Source organism: Aspergillus puulaauensis, chromosome 3 (genome assembly GCF_016861865.1).
Source record: "Aspergillus puulaauensis MK2 DNA, chromosome 3, nearly complete sequence".
Classification (NCBI taxonomy): domain Eukaryota; kingdom Fungi; phylum Ascomycota; class Eurotiomycetes; order Eurotiales; family Aspergillaceae; genus Aspergillus; species Aspergillus puulaauensis.
Window position 1 is genome coordinate 3,012,199 of NC_054859.1, and position 17,193 is coordinate 3,029,391.

General features: G+C 51.5%; 5 protein-coding genes across 5 annotated transcripts; 1 reads left to right on the forward strand and 4 right to left on the reverse strand.

The window, feature by feature from the left end:
• Positions 1–541: 541 nt before the first annotated feature.
• APUU_31187A (uncharacterized protein) lies at positions 542–2,168 on the reverse strand (the record flags this gene model as incomplete). Its single annotated transcript, XM_041702363.1, has 3 exons — positions 542–747; positions 809–1,577; positions 1,815–2,168. The coding sequence occupies 3 exons, from the start codon at positions 2,166–2,168 to the stop codon at positions 542–544; spliced, it is 1,329 nt and encodes a 442-aa protein (XP_041555156.1).
• Positions 2,169–2,903: 735 nt separating this feature from the next.
• APUU_31188A (uncharacterized protein) lies at positions 2,904–3,932 on the reverse strand (the record flags this gene model as incomplete). Its single annotated transcript, XM_041702364.1, has 3 exons — positions 2,904–3,387; positions 3,514–3,605; positions 3,675–3,932. The coding sequence occupies 3 exons, from the start codon at positions 3,930–3,932 to the stop codon at positions 2,904–2,906; spliced, it is 834 nt and encodes a 277-aa protein (XP_041555157.1).
• A 1,920-nt stretch (positions 3,933–5,852) lies between these two features.
• Positions 5,853–8,129, reverse strand: APUU_31189A (uncharacterized protein; the record flags this gene model as incomplete). Its single annotated transcript, XM_041702365.1, has 2 exons — positions 5,853–6,231; positions 6,286–8,129. The coding sequence occupies 2 exons, from the start codon at positions 8,127–8,129 to the stop codon at positions 5,853–5,855; spliced, it is 2,223 nt and encodes a 740-aa protein (XP_041555158.1).
• A 944-nt stretch (positions 8,130–9,073) lies between these two features.
• APUU_31190S (RPAP1 family protein) lies at positions 9,074–10,441 on the forward strand (the record flags this gene model as incomplete). Its single annotated transcript, XM_041702366.1, has 1 exon — positions 9,074–10,441. One exon carries the CDS (start codon positions 9,074–9,076, stop codon positions 10,439–10,441), a length of 1,368 nt encoding a protein of 455 aa, XP_041555159.1.
• A 284-nt stretch (positions 10,442–10,725) lies between these two features.
• Positions 10,726–16,959, reverse strand: APC1 (anaphase promoting complex subunit 1; the record flags this gene model as incomplete). The annotated part of the gene is made up of 1 exon (XM_041702367.1): positions 10,726–16,959. One exon carries the CDS (start codon positions 16,957–16,959, stop codon positions 10,726–10,728), a length of 6,234 nt encoding a protein of 2,077 aa, XP_041555160.1.
• Between the last annotated feature and the right edge of the window lie 234 nt (positions 16,960–17,193).

Genomic DNA, 17,193 nt, shown 5'->3' on the forward strand with positions numbered 1-17,193 from the left:
CCTGTTATTTGGGTTAATCAAATTTTCTTGGTAGCCTCATAATTAGGTTGTATTTTCCGTACATTGGAATGGAAACCATGGTAAGTTTTACATTTGAGTTAGACTCTGATGGACTCACAACTCACGAAACTAGACATTACTCATCATCATCTCGCATACATGGCTTGACATCCATGGGTAAAGCCCCCAACCTCAGCCTGAACCTCTTCATCGTAGAAGCAGTAAAAGCTGCCCTGCTTCAACGTGAAAGTCACTTGCCACTCCATCCCATCCTGCAGTTCGTCAAAGTACTCCCACCTCCATTGATTATTTTCGATATCAGTGCCAGTACAGCGAGAGATAGCCTTATAAAGGGCCTCTCTTCCACGGTCCCAAGACGCCCATCCAGCACCACGCAAGGTATAAAACGCTTCACTGTAACCCATGTAGGCGAAGCATTCGCCGTCAGGCTTTTCGATCATGGGCCATGGCCTCTTGTTCCCCTTCGGTCTGACGATATATACGAACCCCCCTTCAGCATAGCTACCACCCAGTTTCTAGTTCAGTGGGCTGCCAGACCAGCAGCTATGAACCAGCTTTTGAAAGCCGATTTGCAATTCTCTACCGAGAATTCGCTTGAGCTGTCGGTTCTGAAAATTCGGTACCTATGGCCGTCGGGTGTGTTATCATAGAAAACACGTTCGTCGCTGTCACCCAGGAGGTTCACTTCATCGCAATATATCTTGTACGTCCTGTCCATCGTGTCTGCTGTGACGTATTGGCTCCCCGTGACCTTTTCCTCGTAACAGTCGAGCTGGTTTTTTTTTACTGCAGGCTTCGTTCGTGACCCCTAGGATTTTGACCCGTTGAGCAAATATCGCCTCTAGCACGAACGAAGCTATCGTGCGATGGCCGAGCTCGTTTGGATGAAACCATTTCCCCCACCTATCTGGCAGTCCGAATCCATAAGTCCAGCTGTCATCACCGGGGCAGTCGGCGGGAAAGGGAGCTCGACCCTCCAGACTTCTTATGGTATCCGCACCTGGATTTGCAGAGCTGTAAAACATCGAGTTGTATATTTCAGCTTCGTATTGTTGGGCCTCACTCTCATTGACTGTCCCACGAGACATGAGAGCTCGCCTCTTGAGGCCATCATGCCCACCGGGCTCTTTAGACCCGAGGCTGGGTCGAAAGGAATGTAAATCAGGCTGATCCTCGTCTGGATAATCACGCCCGGTTCCCGGGACGCAGAACTGGCCCACGACAGCCTGGCGAGGCCATACATCCCAGTCTGCGGTTGTGATGCGGTACCCGATATCAGGGTTTGAATTATACTCGTACACAACCTCCTTAATGGCATTATTGATGTTCAACACGAGCTTGTTGAACTTTTCACGCCGTTCAACCGTGAGTGGGAGGGCTTCAAAACCTGCGACACTCGGGAACGACCAGTCGTGTTTCTCTGCGCAGTCTTCGTTTTCAGTGTTGAAGTATTGCGCATAGAGTGTGTACACGAGGATACCGTCTTTCTTGACTTTGTTGTTGAGCTCGGTAAGGATATCGCGTATGTTCGGCTGCAGGATCGTGCTGATATGGTCCTGCGCCAGCTCGATGAGTTCTTCACAACTTTTTTCGGATCGAGAGGGATAGATAACGCAGGTGGAAATGATATCGGACTTGGTTAACTAGTTGCTAACAGGTGATCACACCCATCTGGTCTCCTAAGAAAAGGACAAGCTAACACACCAAACAAAGGTCATTGCCACCAGCAGTCATAACAACAAGGTCCACAGCCGGCCGCAGATCCACTGCTTGTTTATATATGCCGTCGGTACGATCTCCGCTACAGGCAGAAAAGTTGAAATACCGCTGACTACCAAACCGTTGTTCCAGTACCGCAGGCCAAGACTGGTCATACCGAGAGCATGCCAGGTCAGCACCGCCCATGTGTATAATTGACCGGCACCAATTCCTGCCGTGAAACTGTCCCCGAGGGCTGCCCAAATCTTAACCCAGCTCAAGTCGGTGGGACTATTGGTGTCCGCGCGCGGGGCATGGGAGGATTTGTCCAAGAAGCTGGCTGGTGAAATTGAGATGTTGATGTCGGGGTCTTTGCGTTGGAAATGAGAGCGGCCGACTGCAGGGCCTATGAAGAGCCACGCCAGGAGAAGCGTAGTAAGAGTGCGCATCTTGGCTGGGGAGAAATTCCAGTGGAAGATGGAGCAGAAAGAGGATAACGAGGGATGGAGAGAGAGACGAAGACGAAGACATCGCTGTTAAAGAAAGCATTGTGTGCAGTGTTTCGTCATTTTTCTGGATTTGAACTATATCCCTCGAACCTGTAACGTTCCGCTTCACCGATTCTGAATTAAAGGGTACCTATCTTATTCAATGATGACTGGTATGCTGGATTGTGAACTGGATGATTTGGGCTCTGCATAGTAATAGTAGTGTAGTAGTATTCATACCTCTTCAGCCTGCTGATTCTACAGGGCTCTGTATAAAATGTCTACCTGGTCACCTACTATTCCACTGCTTACCTGTATCTATTTTTATGATATTATCTTGTACAGTATTTACCTTCTTCAATATTGACTGCTTTACCTTCATCAGTTTATGGTAAAACTGTCCTAACTTCATTCGCCGAGTGTTTGCCCTTATCTGGTCTATCTCCGCCACAAATGTATGTTTAGCTGTCTTATGATAATGCGGTGCCAGGATGGCCGGTCCATGATAAAACAGTAAGCTGCGAAATTCGAAAAGAATGATACTCCCGATATATACCTAGCGTGCTATATGGTTAATTTGTGACAATCTGATTTGGTCATATATGAGAAGCCTGGTTTTTGACATTGACTGCTAACAAAGTACTATTTACCCAACATATATAACTTCCATCAAAGAAAGCTGGTAAATATTTATAGCTAAGCCCCAGGAGGCTGCCCCGTTTTATTGGTTCCCAAATCCGTGTCATAATCGCCGAAGAGCTCATCAATAACAAGCTCCTTTTCCTTCCCCATGGCCGTTCCCAAAGACCCAATCAAGCCACCATCGTCTAAGTCAACAGCCCAAACCACAGTGCCCCCCAAGAATCGCTTATTCGCGAACTTTAGCTTCATCTTCAAGGTTTCCACGTCATCATACGCAACCCACTGGTCCTTGTCAAAGACAACGATTTGGACCGCAGCCTCTTTGTCTTGGAATGGCTTTCCCTTCCCCTCCTTGAGAATGCGCGACACCTCAGTGGCGGGGAGAATGCCTGTTGTGTTTGTGCATTTGCCAGGCCGCCCGCCCTCACTCCATCCACAGCCTGCTTGTATACAGTCCGGGGACGAGAGGGTGAAACTGCGGCCATAGAAGCCAAGCCCGAGGTTCAGCGCCAGAGGAGCTCCAGGGCGAGGTTGATTTCTGTGAGATTTGTGTGTGAGAGGGCGTATTGGCCCAGAGATTCGATGGGGCCATCTCAAACGCCGTCTTCATTGTGATTATATCAGACAATTGGAATATAGAGAAAGTGCGAAGAACGAAATGTACTCACGAATGTCGTAGGTCGTTATGTTTAGGAAGTCAACATGCGGTTCGAGATGGACAATATCAAATCCTGTCGGATACCAATATGAGGCGGGCTTTATATCAGTGACAATACCCAGTTAGCTGTTCAAAAACAGTAGACAGGGAAGTAGACAGAAACTAACCAAAGTAATAGATAGTCCAATCTGCCTCGGAACCCGATTCAGCCTCTCCCGTAGGCGTTTAATAAAAGTCACGAAATTGTCAAAGTCCTTTGGCTTGCCACCACGATCATCCGCAACAGGGTACTCCCAATCTAGATCAACACCATCGAATCCGTTGTTCAGTACGAAGCTCACAAGGGACTCGAGGAAGGTATTCTGCTTCTCTTCCGATGCAGCAAGGTCGGAGAATGTAGTCTGGGTTGGACCTGGATCATTCATCGCCCAGCCTCCAATGGCAATCCAGACCTTCAGTGTAGCCCAGAAAGCAGCAGGACAAGGGTTAAGAGCTTCATGGCAGTTAGTATGAATGTTAGGATAGTTAAAGGAGAAATGATGGGAAGAGAAAGTAGAGGAATCGAGATGTTATCATATTAAAAACTTGCATTATATTCATCAGAGGTTTAACTTGGAGCTTTAATTTACTGCTCACTGCGCAGATTTCCGAGTTCTTTCACCCTGACCAACTTGAAAGATATCTAACTAAGTCTTCTCTGGTTCTTTCACTCTCCCCTTCTCATGCGTGGAGTGGCGTTTCACTGCGTTCACTCCCTTTCCTGCGGGTTGGTATCAACAACTGAAAAAGCGCAAGTTTCCTCTGAGATCAAGATAGCCTCAATACTCACTTAACATTCTCTACTCCAGAAACTACGATAAGCGACCGTCATCAGCAGCAGCATGAGGTCCGTCCTTCTCTTTCTCCTAGCCCTGCTTCTTGTCAGCCATTCACAAGTGGAAGCCGGAAGCCGACTCTGGGATAGACCTCATCACCAGAAACGACTCAATCCTAGGTGGGCTCATTTCCCTCCTCCCGACGCGGATGGGAGGGCAGCGGCCTACCCCTGGCCCGACAAGTTGATTCCAGTTTGTTTTAAGAATCCCGTCGCCAAACAAGTGCTCGCCCCGTTTTTAAGGAAGGCCATGGACCTGTGGTACGCAGCAGGGCTTCCGGAAGACTACAAGATCGAAGAGACATCGGAACACAGGTGCAGCAACCAACCACTAGAAGTCTTGATAGTGCGTTTAGCTGAGAGAGACGAACCCTGCACAACAACCCTTGGTAGGCCCAACAGTTTGAGAGACGGGGACGGCGCGAGGATGAAAGTCAATCTCGTTACCGACCTGCTCCCTGATGTAACAGCCAACATTGCACACGAACTCGGCCACAGCTGGGGCCTGTTCCACGAGCATCAAACTCCCCAGTTCTGGGACCCCACGACGGGCGTGCCCAACGTGTTTACATTTAACTGCGAGTCACTCGGATTTCCCTCTCCACGCAGACAGGACTTTTGCTCAACCCTATTCAGCAGGGGGCCTGTGCCGCAACTACTATACAGCAAAGAGTTTCGGATTCAGCGCCGCGGAGTTCCTGGGCCTTCCGCATGCTACATCCAACCTGCAGGGCATGACCGGTCTGTCGGAGGATGACGTGGACTGGAAATCTATTATGCTCTATCCATCCAACATTGCCAGCAGATTCGAGCACATCCTCCCGTTAGAGCATAAGAGGACGAGGCCTAATCAGCCTGTGGAGGAAGTTAGAATTCATGCGAATATCGTGCCATCAGCCAGGGATGTTGAGGGAATCCGCCACATATATGTAGTTCCTCAACAGATTTCAGTAGCAAGTCTTTTGAATGACCCTGATTCAGCGCATTTTCAACAGTTTCAGCAATTGGCCCCAGGGTGCCCCTAAGATGGCCGGGTGGAAGATACAAGTTGCCCATAGGATTGGAACTGTGTTGTCCTCTGAATGAAGAGAAGCGCCAGACTCGCAGCTAAATCTGAAAAAAAAAAAAAAAAGAAAAGGAAGAAAAAAATAAATAAAAAAAGTAAAATCCTATCTAGAGTGGATATGATAAAACAATACACCAGTTCATGCATAAGACACCTGGAATTTCATACCGACGGGCAGTAGTGATCCATAAAAACCGAGAGTAAATCCCATAACACTCAAACTTGATACATGAGAAAAAGAGACTAGGCTCAGTGAGCACACAAAATATTCAAAGGTCTACTCAAGCACGGCTGTCATATTTCTTTCGTAGCCGACCTGAGAAGAACAGTTAGACAATGAGACTTCTGACTTCCCGGTCAAGTCGTATTCGTGCAACGGGAATAAAAAGAAAAAAAAATACCAACCTATTTCATGGCGATTTCCGGTCCTGCCAGTGGGTTCATTCCTGGCGGCGCAGGAGCAAGACTTGGCCGAGGTGCCAATTCGACCATCTGGGCCTTGCCTCCTCGAGTGCTTGTTGATGAGCTACCGCGACCCGCGTTACCCCCGCCTCGTCCGTGGGATGTCGGTGCGCCACCTGCTTTATCTTGTTCTGCCTTCTTGCTCATGCGAGGACGACGATTGACATTGCCACCCCTTGACCCGGGACCGCGGACCGGTAGACCTGTTTCTTGAGAAATCGGAATTGCAGCAGCCAGCGGAAGCTGCTGATGGGTCGTCGCAGGAGCGCGACTGCGGCCGCCACGCCCTCGCCCACGCCCTCGCTTAATTGTTCCATCCGCCCTATGTCGACATGTTAGTTTGGGCTTGGTGGATGAGTAAAGAGTCAAGACATACCGCTCAACCTGCACTTTCTCTCCTTCAGATACTAGGGGACCGCTGTATACAAAGAACCCGTCCTTACTTGCAGCGGCCTGTTCCTGCCAGACCATTTCGGTATCGTCCACAAACGGATCATCCCGATCATATTCCTCCATCTTCCTCCTGCGGCGCCTCTTCTTCCCATCGGAAGGTTCATTGTTCTGCGCAGCTGCAGCACTCATTGCGCCCTCTCCGTCAGCTTCACTGTCGCGATCAACGTCAAGGCTAAGGTCTTCGTCTGCGCTCTCCCCGGCTGAAATTCCTCGCCCCAAGCGATCATTTCGCTCGAGCGCAGCGCCCGCCGCGGCTACACGAGCCATGCGTTCCTTGTGGGCTGCTAATCGTGGATGCAGGGCAGCGAATCCGTACTGCTCCTCGGCCAAGCGGGCAAAGTTCACAATTTGATTACCATGCCCTTTGAGTGGTATGTGTACAATAATATTGGGCGTTCGTTGATCCGGGGTATCGGAGGAGCTATCATCCATGCCAAATAAAGCGTTAGAAATAAGGCCCGAACCCTGGGGTAAGGGAGGAGCCTCTTTCGCCGCTTTTGCAGGCTTTGGAGAGGGTGGTTTCGATGAAGGTGCCGTAGCAGGTTTGACCTCCTTTTTGGGTATCTTATCGGCGGCTGCAGTGGCCGAGGGTTCATTATCAACCTCCATTGGTGTTGGTTCCGACTGTGTCTGCTGAACAAGTGATGGAGACGGTTTTTGTTCGGGAATAGATTGTGGCGCCTGAGGATGCGATGTGACTGGCTGAGCGTGGGATTGGGTTTCTTGAGGGGGCAAGGTTTGTGCAGGAGGCCCATAAGGAGACTGATGCCCATACGGCGACGATGACGGAGGTAATGGCGAATGTGCTGGGGCAACTGCATGTGCAACTGGTGTCGGCGGATAACTTGTCGCGCCTCGCTTCGGTGACCCGTACGGACGCGGCGCATACTGGGGTGGCGATCCGTTCTGTGGGGGATCGATTATGCTAGAGATGGCGGGCGAGGCACTGGCGCGAAACGGCCGCGGCGAAACGGGTCGAGGTGGAGGGCTGAAAGAAGCTGGAGCCGACGAGTTCGTGCCAAAGGCAGATCGAATTGGATCATAATTTTGACCACTGCTCCGCTGGGGAGGAGGCGCCAATGGCTGGGATTGGGGACGTGACGGAGGTGCAGAGACCATCGTCGGATATGCGGGAGGTGACGTCGTCGGCGTTGGAGCTTGAGGGGGAGTTGGCTGCGAGGAGAGGTACGGCTGAGACGGTGGGTGAAGAGGGCGAGTCTCTTGTAGCTGGGGTTGGGATGGGAATTGAGGGTGGTTCGATGAGGACGGCGCAGTCGCAATTGGGGGACTTGGGATTGGGGTAGGAACTGAAGCAGTACCTCCGGGCGCGGACACCGGGATTGATGCTGGAGCTGTTGGGACAGCCTCAGGAACCGTAGCAGTTGCAGGAGCCGTATCGGGGTCTTGCTTTGGCGGCGTGGCTTCCAACTTGGGCTTCTTGCGGGGATTGGACGAGGACGGGGTAGAAGTAGGGTTGTTGGACACAGACGAGGATTTGTCTCGCGGACGACGAGTCGACCGTTTCGACTCCTTCTCCTTCTCCTTCTCCTTGTCTTTGTCTTTGTCTTTGTCCTGGTCTTTCTCCTTCTCCTTCACGTTGTCCTTCTCCTTCTCCTTGGATCTCGCGGACTTTGTCGTAGGCTCTTTGCGGTCGGTTTCGGCGTCGTCGTCCTTCTTCCGACGCGACCGGCGGGGACGGGTTTCAACAACAGGAGAGCGCGACTCGTGTTCGTCCTGAGCCGACCAAGCGGGCGGCCCAGTTGACATCGTGGAGGAGGTCAATGAGATTGGGTCATTGAAAGGGACGACGCGTGAAGGAAGGCGTGAAGGCGGAGGCAAAACCGAGGGTCACGGTGTGGGGGCTTGGAGTGGGTGACGGCGTTGGCGGGTGGAAACGGGAAAAGAGTGAATGCGAGAGGTAAATCCGCAATTTGATTTGATGGAAAAAAGACAAAAAAAGATGAAAAGATTGGAGGTGGAGGTTGGAAAGCTGGGTGATGGGGATGGGGGGGATGGATGAAGAAGAAAAGAACACGAGGAGACGGCCGAGCGAAAGAGCGGAAGAAAAGGGGAATCAGACAAGCAGAAACAAGCTGCAAGAAGGGATGGCAAGGCGAGGCGACCAGAAGGGAATCAGAGCTCTGGGTATGATATCGCACGCGGGCAGAGGAGCAGACACTTGGAGGGTCAAGCGACCAGGCGCAACACAGGCGAGCTGACGTGTCTATCAGTGCGCTGCCAGTTGTATGCTAAGTGCGAGTCGGATATCATTTTCACTTTCATTTTCATTTTCATGTATAGATGGCGATCGCCCATGCGTCGGGTTGCCATCTGGGTCCGCAGCCCACCCTGACGCGCATGGGATGGCCGTTGGCTACGGATATAGTCTACAGAGATAACATATGGTTCCCTTTAACAGTGACATAAAACAAACTTTCTCCAAGGAGAGGGTAAACCGGGGTTATTTGGTGACGCTGGAATCCCGAACTTCTTGATGTTCATGGCCGATCAGATGATCCCGCACACTTTCCCCCTTTAGGATACCTAGTCACGTGTATTGCTAATCCCAGTGCGAGCTAGCTTCGAATCTTTAACTTTTGAGCCGCATGACTGACTCAGCAACGTTTTTCCATTTTTAGCGCATCCCACTTGGCTGCATCTTTGGATGGCTTCCCTTCCACCTCTCGCCTTGTGCCTTTGCTTGCCCAACCATGGCTTTACACGGTGAGCGATTCGAGCTCGATCTGGGTTCTGACACGGAGGATCATTCCCCGGCTTCTACCTCCATCCTTTCCATCCCGGGTGTCATCGGAGAAATCCAGGAACGCTCCCCCGCCGCACCGCCCGCACCTCCGACTCTGAAGTCCGCCAGTGGGTTTCCCGCCCATCGTCGTCGCGCAAAACAATCGGCATTTAAGCAACGACAGGCCCAGCCTAAAGCCGCACCTGCGGAAACAGAACAGCCGACTTCTGCCTTGCAAGATGACAAAACAGCGATTGGAGAACAGAATCGCCAGCAACTGGCATCTATGTCCGACGCGCAGATCAAACATGAACGCGAGGAGCTGCTATCTTCTCTCGACCCGTCATTACTCGAACGGTTTCTTCGTCGGGCTCGCATTGATGACGAAAACCCGGCGCCTTCGTCCTCTACCGCGACAATGAGCGACGATACCCAAACCACTGCAGCTCCTGCCCCAAAACCAGACCCGACTCCTTCCTCTATATCGCAACCAAAAGATAATAAGAAAGAGAGCAATACTCCTCGTATAGACGAAAGCGCTCCCTCAAAGATCCCCGAAGACCTCCACCCAGCAGCGAACTTTCCTCACTCCGGCTCCGTCCATTTTCCTACTCCGCCGCCTGGCACCACCATGCCAACATTAGATCCTTCATCGCCCTCCTTCCTATCCGACCTCCAAGCGCACTACTTCCCTAATATTTCCCACGACCATTCCTCCCTCTCCTGGCTTCAGCCACCCTCATCAGAACCAGATGAACCCGGAGCCCCTCCATCATCCGCCTACCACCCAGGCAGTAGCGCTGAAGCTGTGCATCCAGCTTTTCTACGATTCTCTCTAACCGGCACAATACTGTCGCCCTCAACATCGCTCTCCTTACCGACAACACTAGGCCTACACCACCATGGCGACGATCCCCATGCTGCCGGATATACTATCCCCGAACTCGCCATCCTCAGCCGTTCCTCATTTCCCGCCCAACGCTGCATCGCCTGGCAAGTCCTCGGCCGTATCTTATTCCGCCTTGGAAAAGGCCAGTTCGGAGAACGAGGGAGCACACTGGTCGAAGGTCTTTGGTCCGTGGTTGAGCGCGAAGGTGTAGTGGCTGGGATGCTGGAGGAGGCAGGTTCGTCGACTTCTACCCCGACTCGCCGTGCGGATAGGGATTCTACGGATTCAGCAGCGGAGAATGAGCAGGACTCAGCAAACATGCAGACGAGCGGCTTTCGCCGTCATGCTAGCGCGTCAGCGTGGGCTGTTGAAGGTGTCTGGTTATGGCAGATGGGCGGCTCTGGCGATCGGGGCATCTTGAAACCCGGTGAGCTCCGATCACAGTAGTTTTGTTTACTTATGGAGCTCTTAAAATGCGTGAGGGTGTAACTGGGGTTTGCATATACCTTCTTTGGATATCTTAGTGTATCATAATGACTCACGATTGACGTGATTGGCAACTCAAAAAGAATTGTACGAAGAACAAATATATCGTATCATGGTACTAATTATCATGAAAAAGGAAAACATGCCCTTAATAACGCACCATATAACTAGCGCCTCCTAGTCAAGGTACCTATTTGATGGCCCATAACTCCTGTTGTGCTTGTACATATACATGCATGTAATAATTATTTATCGCTTTGGGGGCTTTCAGGTCCACCATGATCGCCAGTCTGGACACCCCAGATCTTCCATCGCAATTCTTCAACATAATCCTTCCGCAGCCAGAGACCACGGGACGGCACAGATATCTCCCTCTCTTGCTGCTCTTCGTAGCTTTCCGATGGGAAAGAACCGGCATCGATCCAGCTGAAAAGTAGCTGGAGCTGCCAGAGGCGGTCGCGCACTTCGTCTGGGTTTGCGCCGCGGCCTTTTGCTGCCTGGATGACGTTTTGCACAGTACTTTCTGTGAGGAGTTTACTGTCAACTGCGGATTGACGAAGCCACGGTGCGTCGTGTGGTGTGGGTGACGGGCGCGGCCGTGTTGGGAAGGAAGATGGGAGGACAAGTTCCTTCTCCCGGGCGTCGAGAAGACCGTGTAAGGATTGCAGTTGGAATATCCAGTCCCAGATGCTCTGTGCCGCCGGTTTTGGTGTGAACCTGTGAGAATTGTTTGAGAGCAATGCTGAGACGTTTGGTAGAGCTGATGGGGATAGACCCTTGCCCTGGTTGGAGGCCAATGTCGATGACGACGGGAGGATGTCTTGCGCACCGCTCAATCCGGCCAACGTGGAGCCAAATACTGAGGTGCCCGTTGGATTATAGGTTGCTTTTCGTCGTAGGTATATGGACTGGTCGCCCTGTTGGAACTTCTCGCGCACGTCGGAATTGCTGGCGAAATCCAAAACCAGCGGCCAGTAGTCTGGGCTGCGGACTTCGACCTTCGTTATCAAACCCAAGTCAGGTAATAGGCAAGGTGCGGTCAGTATGCGACTGTCACCACTGGAGCTCGTTATACTAATCGGGATTGATACTGGTCGTCTGGAGTCAAGATCACGGGGGACTAAACAGCGAGGTTCGGCAGCGAGAACCCACAAGTGCCGGAACGCTTGCAAGTGGCATTTGTTATCGAGCACGGTCGTTGGGAAGATGGGATAGAGTGAGCAGATCAAAGACGCGACTGCAAGGTTGGAGGTGCCGAGGGTATAACTGCCACCGCCCAAGAACAACATCCCAATAGCCATGTGGGCGGCCATATGGCTTCCATATGGCGTATCGGGATCTACGCGGCCATGGAGTGAGCGCAGACGCCGGAATAGAGCTAAGTCTCCTGTTCCTGCGACGACAGCTGCCGCAGACAATGCCAGGACATCCTGGCAGTGGCGAACAGAGTTTCGCGTCAATTTGCCGTCATAGCTGGCAGCGGGGAGTCGAGATATTCGGATAAATTGATCCAGATAGAAGAGAAGAATATCTCGTACTCTTGGATTAGCCGAGCCAGAGTATCGAAGCCCAAGCGCGAAACAGAGACCAGCAATGATGTTAAAGAATGGCATGTCGTTACTTTTTAGCCGACGCACACCGGTTAGACGATAGCGGCGACGGTAGACTTCTGGGAGACTTTGTACAAACCATTCATCGCAGGGCTGAATACGGTCCCACATGATGACATGGCGTGCAAGCGTGCGGAGGAGAAAGAGGTCCGGCCGCACATAATCAAAGCCAATCGTGGTATCTGGAATGTCAACTTTGTGCGCCAGGGTTTCATCGTTGGTCTTCATAAAAATGATGGCCAAAGCGATAGTGGCTCCAGCGGTTGCTCGGTCAAGGACGTGGGCCAGATCAACGTTCTTGGTACCCACGGCCACGGCGAGCAACCTCTCAACTATATGCATATCCCGCATACCTTTCAGATCCTTGCCCTTGCCCAAGTTGATGAATCCAAGCGACAGCCCTGCAGCTAAGCGATACCCCTCATCACGTAGACCCTCGTGAGATGCGGTGCCTTCTTCTGCCTCTGCGTTTTCAATTTCTGAGAGCATGACCTCGCTCATCCGCCGATGTTGGGAATTGCAGTATAAGAGACCAATTCCCATGATCCCAGCGGTCTGTGTCAATGGCGACAGGTTGAGCTCTGCTGCCCCGAGTGGGAGCATCCGCGTTACATGAACAGACAGCAACCGAGTGATCAGGGTATCCATTGTTCCTAGATAGGATGCAGATAGGCCAAGCAATAAACCGATCGATGTCATGGTGTGCTTTGGAGTCAGGTATTTGAAAGCCACCCATTTAGCCAGCGACCTTAAATGGCCGTTGAGACCCAGCGCGAGAAGAAAGCCAGCATGACGGTTCGTCAATTCTTGAGGTTTGTTGAAGAGAATCCACGATGTATCAATTCCCTTGGAATTTCTAGAGATGGCAAGGCCAGTAGAAACGCCATTGTGAAAGAATGCCCAACAGACCTTTTCCTCACTGAAGGAAGCCCTATCCGCGCTTATAGTCACGTTTGAAGGCTTCATCACGCACTGTAGTGAGAACGATGGAATCGGAAGTTTCTCGGTCAAAAGAGGAAGGCGGCCACTAAACGCGAGCATGGCTCGTCCGGTAGGAATAGACAGCGTTCGCATGGTAACTAATTGTACTACTTCTTTCTGAGCCTCTAGCAAATCCGAATCAGTCCATTCAGGCTCAGGGGTGCACTCCGCTGCAGGCGCCTTGGATTGGTTGAGTAATCGCGCTGCTTCAATGAAACGCTTGTCGTCACGGAAGATGAGCTTTGTAACGGAGAAGCGGTCAGCTTCAGCGGAAGCTTCAAAAGAATTGATGGTATCGATTTCCAGAGCCGAATTACCAATATGGTGGTAGTCACGCAGGGCATCGTGAGAGATGATGGGTAATGATGGCGGTGGAGGACGAGAGGCGCTTAAATGGCCCATTGAGATGCTGAGGTCGTCTCGATCAACCAATCCCAAAAGCGTCGGGTTCCATAAAGTAGTGGCATGTGTTTGTGACTGTAGAATAGCCTCATACAAGGGAGTGCTAACACCCTCCGGAAAGGTCTCGATGACACTTCGCGTCAACCCCCAACGATGAAGGAGCTGTATTCTTTGAAGGACACTTGATTTACTGCGCATTTCGTCGACGAACCCATCGAGAGATAATGTCCGCGGGGTTAAAGTATAGCACCACTGCCATAGCTTTCCTCTTCTTGGATATTCGTCAGAATGGACGAGATTGAGTAAACTCCAGAACATGGTAGATTGTCCCCGCCAGGCATGCTCTAGAAAGGCGAAAACCGAAGGAGGGTTGAGAGGCTCCACAGGAACTGTCCCTAAACTCATCCGAGTGTTTTCAAATTGCCAACGATTTATGCTCGCAATTTCCATGCCATAATATGAGCTTTCTGCCCAATTCCAGTTTGGCCACCCTATCCATCCGCCTAGCTGGGCCAACACTGGGGCGAGAAGGCCTAGAGATCTGTGTGATTGTTCGTCATCGCACGCTGATAGTTTCTGTTCTTCTCGAAGAAGATGTAAAGCGACGAGGACAGTACAGATTGCGGTGTATGGGGAATGTTCACTGTTGGCAAGTGCCGTTCGAAGCGGACCGTCCGCCCCGAACGCTACAATACCCCGTGGGGTTTGTAGAAATTCCCTAGCTAGAGCGGTGCACCTTATGAGATAGGTGTTTTTGCGACAGGTTGATCGACTAGAAGACGACTGTTCTGTGTTCAACGGCTTTGTTCCATGGCTCGCGGTGCTTTCATCTTCGGCATCCTGCTCAATTATCCAGCCCCAGGAGCTAGTATTCATCCACGGGGCCACGACACCGGCCGAGCCTGATTCTTGATCGAGCATTGATTCCCAACTCTCTGTATCGGCATAACTACCACTGCTGGACCTCAGCAGGCCTTTCTTTCTGCGGGGTTGCCTAGTTGTATTCGGAGATTGATCGCTTTCAATAAACGGGGTAGCCAGTGAAAATAGAACCACTACTAGAGCAGTCCATTCGAGGTCGTTCTCGCTTGTTTCCCGCTCATGGAGCCATGTCAGAGTTTCCCACCAACCTACTAGAAGCCCGTCGGCCACCCTATCATGGAAGTAACCGGCCAGAGCGAATCTGCACACACTGAATGCTTTTCGAACTAAGGTATTGGAGGGCTCCAATTGAACACGAACCTTATGCCTTCGCTTCGCGGAGTCCACCACGTCAAATTTCCCATCAACGGCAGGGTGATCGAGGCCGACCAGTGTGATTGAGGAATCAGTCATAACACGTTTCATACTGCCTTCTCGCGGGAGACTCATGGTCATGATAGAGGAAAGTGCATCGGTTTCGTGTAGCATGAACTCTGTAGGCAGTCCGAGGACTACAGGGCCATTCCATGGTGTTTGCAAATGTAGGATATGAACCCCACCGTCGGCGACGTTGAGAGTTACCAAGCGAGAGATTTCCCCATCGACGATTTTGCATACATCCAATACACCCGAGAGGTGTTGAATACTACCGTATGCGGATACGAGTAACGTGCGCTCATTGATGGATGTCTTACTCTTTGACCTCTTCGAGAATACCGTGTCTTTCGCCGGAACTCTAACGCTCTCCGCGCGTATGTTGACAACAGTCATAGATTTTGCCTCTTGGTCCACCACATAAAGGGCCATCGAGGTCAAGTCCCCAATTTGCGCTGATGCATAGTCAGTCGGACATAGAGTGACGACTTTCAATTTTTTAGATGGTTTCAGCTTTGAGGGAGCAAGAAAGTTCCCGGAGAACCTCGAGGAAAAGCTTTCCACCTTAGTCAAGACAACCTCCTCGGGGAGCCCCGAAGCGGATTCCTTCAGATCCATATTCTCGATCCCTTCAAACAGATTCTCGTTATTTAACTCTTCGAGTAGTCTGTCAACAGGGGCATCCACAAAGCTTCCCGTAGTACTGTAAATAGAGCCAGCCCCCGGTGGTAAAGAGCCTCTCGGATTGAACCCTAAGCTTGCGCGGGTGCTCCCCGCACCTATCGACTGTCGCAGACCACCTGGATGAATTGTGCTTGACTGGCTCCCCGTTGCCAGATCGGAGAATGTTATCCTATCCTGACTCGTAGCTAGGTCAGTACGAGCTAGCATTGAGCTAACTCGCCTGGAGGTCTTCGAGGGAACACCGATATCTCCAAAGTCCTGGCCCAATTTGGATGCAAAATCATCCTCATCATCTTCTGGATTTCCCTCAGTCGAAAACCGGGAGTGGGACATGACGGACGCATTCCAATTATCACCTCTTGGGCCAAAGCTTTCCCTTGCGGCTGGTGGGCGTGCACCGGGAGTGGTTGTTCCTGTGGTCATTCCGAAATGAGAACTGCGTCTCTTGGACCGAGTGCCACCGGTCTCGCGACGTCTTTTCTTCTTGGAAGATGGGCCTGTCTCATCCTCGCGATAGCGCGCAGTCCAAAGCGTATACAATCCCGTGTTGGTATTGACGGTCAACACGAGTATGAGGGGGCTGTTTGGGTTAGCTCGACACGCCCCTGACAGTTCATCCTTGGGAGAGACATAGATAATCTCGTCTGCGGGGTCTAGGACATCAAATCCGGAGGGTCTGCTCGAAAGGCTCGTCTGTACCCATCGAGAGGCTTGATTAGTTACCACCAGACCCATCTCTGAATGTGGATCCATAAGAGAGAACACCCTAGGCAAATCCACGCGCTTGTTTGTTCGTGACTTCCAGCCAGGGCTTTGGCTTGGAATAGTGCTCAGTGATGGTCGTTGCGCCTTACCAGATACATGCTCGAGAGATTGAGAAGCACGAAAGTCCTGTGCGAATGACATGAATGAATTCGGTGGTGCCGTTGGATGGCTGGGATTATTGTCTTCGGCGATCTTTCTTTGGAAGAGTAAACCGAGAGGTGTCGCAAACACAGAGTCGACCTCGAAGGGCAAAGGAACCACATGACTATTGCCCTCCAGGGAAAATATATGGGCTTGAGATTTCAGAACAACAACCAATGCGCGCGACGCGGTTTTGCTGGGTCCTTTTCTTCCATATCCTGACTCTGTAGTCCCGACTGGTGGTGCGTCGGGTAAGTGACTTGCATGGTTGTTCGACTTGTGCGATGATGTGGCAGACGAAGACTTGTCACTGGAACGTTCAACTTTGCCCACGGCAAAATTTGTCAAAAGAACATGCTTAATATCCTCCTTCTCCATGTCCAGGCGGAAGACCCTTTTGATAACTCCAGCCCGGGACCAGACCACACAGCTCTTTGTCCATACTAGCTCATCCTCCACTGCACCGCCGCCCGGCCTAGTATCGACGGATGTCGTCCATGAGTAGAGGTTTTCTGACGGATCGGGGGGCAGAAGACCCTCAGCAACGAGAAAAGGAATGGCCGAGGATTCGTGTAGGCCTAAAGACCGGACTGTAGACATTATCGGCGCGGCTTGTTAGGTACTGCGGGGAGAAGAGGAACGGGCAGTAGGCGCCATTGTTGGGTTGTTTGTGAGGCTCGAGAGAAAAGACAAGACCAGCAGTAGAGGTATAGTACTGATAATGATCTCAGAACGGCCGCGAAAGAATGAATGGGTGCTGCGTCGGGGTTGTCGAGCTGGAGCTGGAGCTCTGGAAGGGACGCGGTGGACGCGGACTGGAGAGCGTAAATAAGA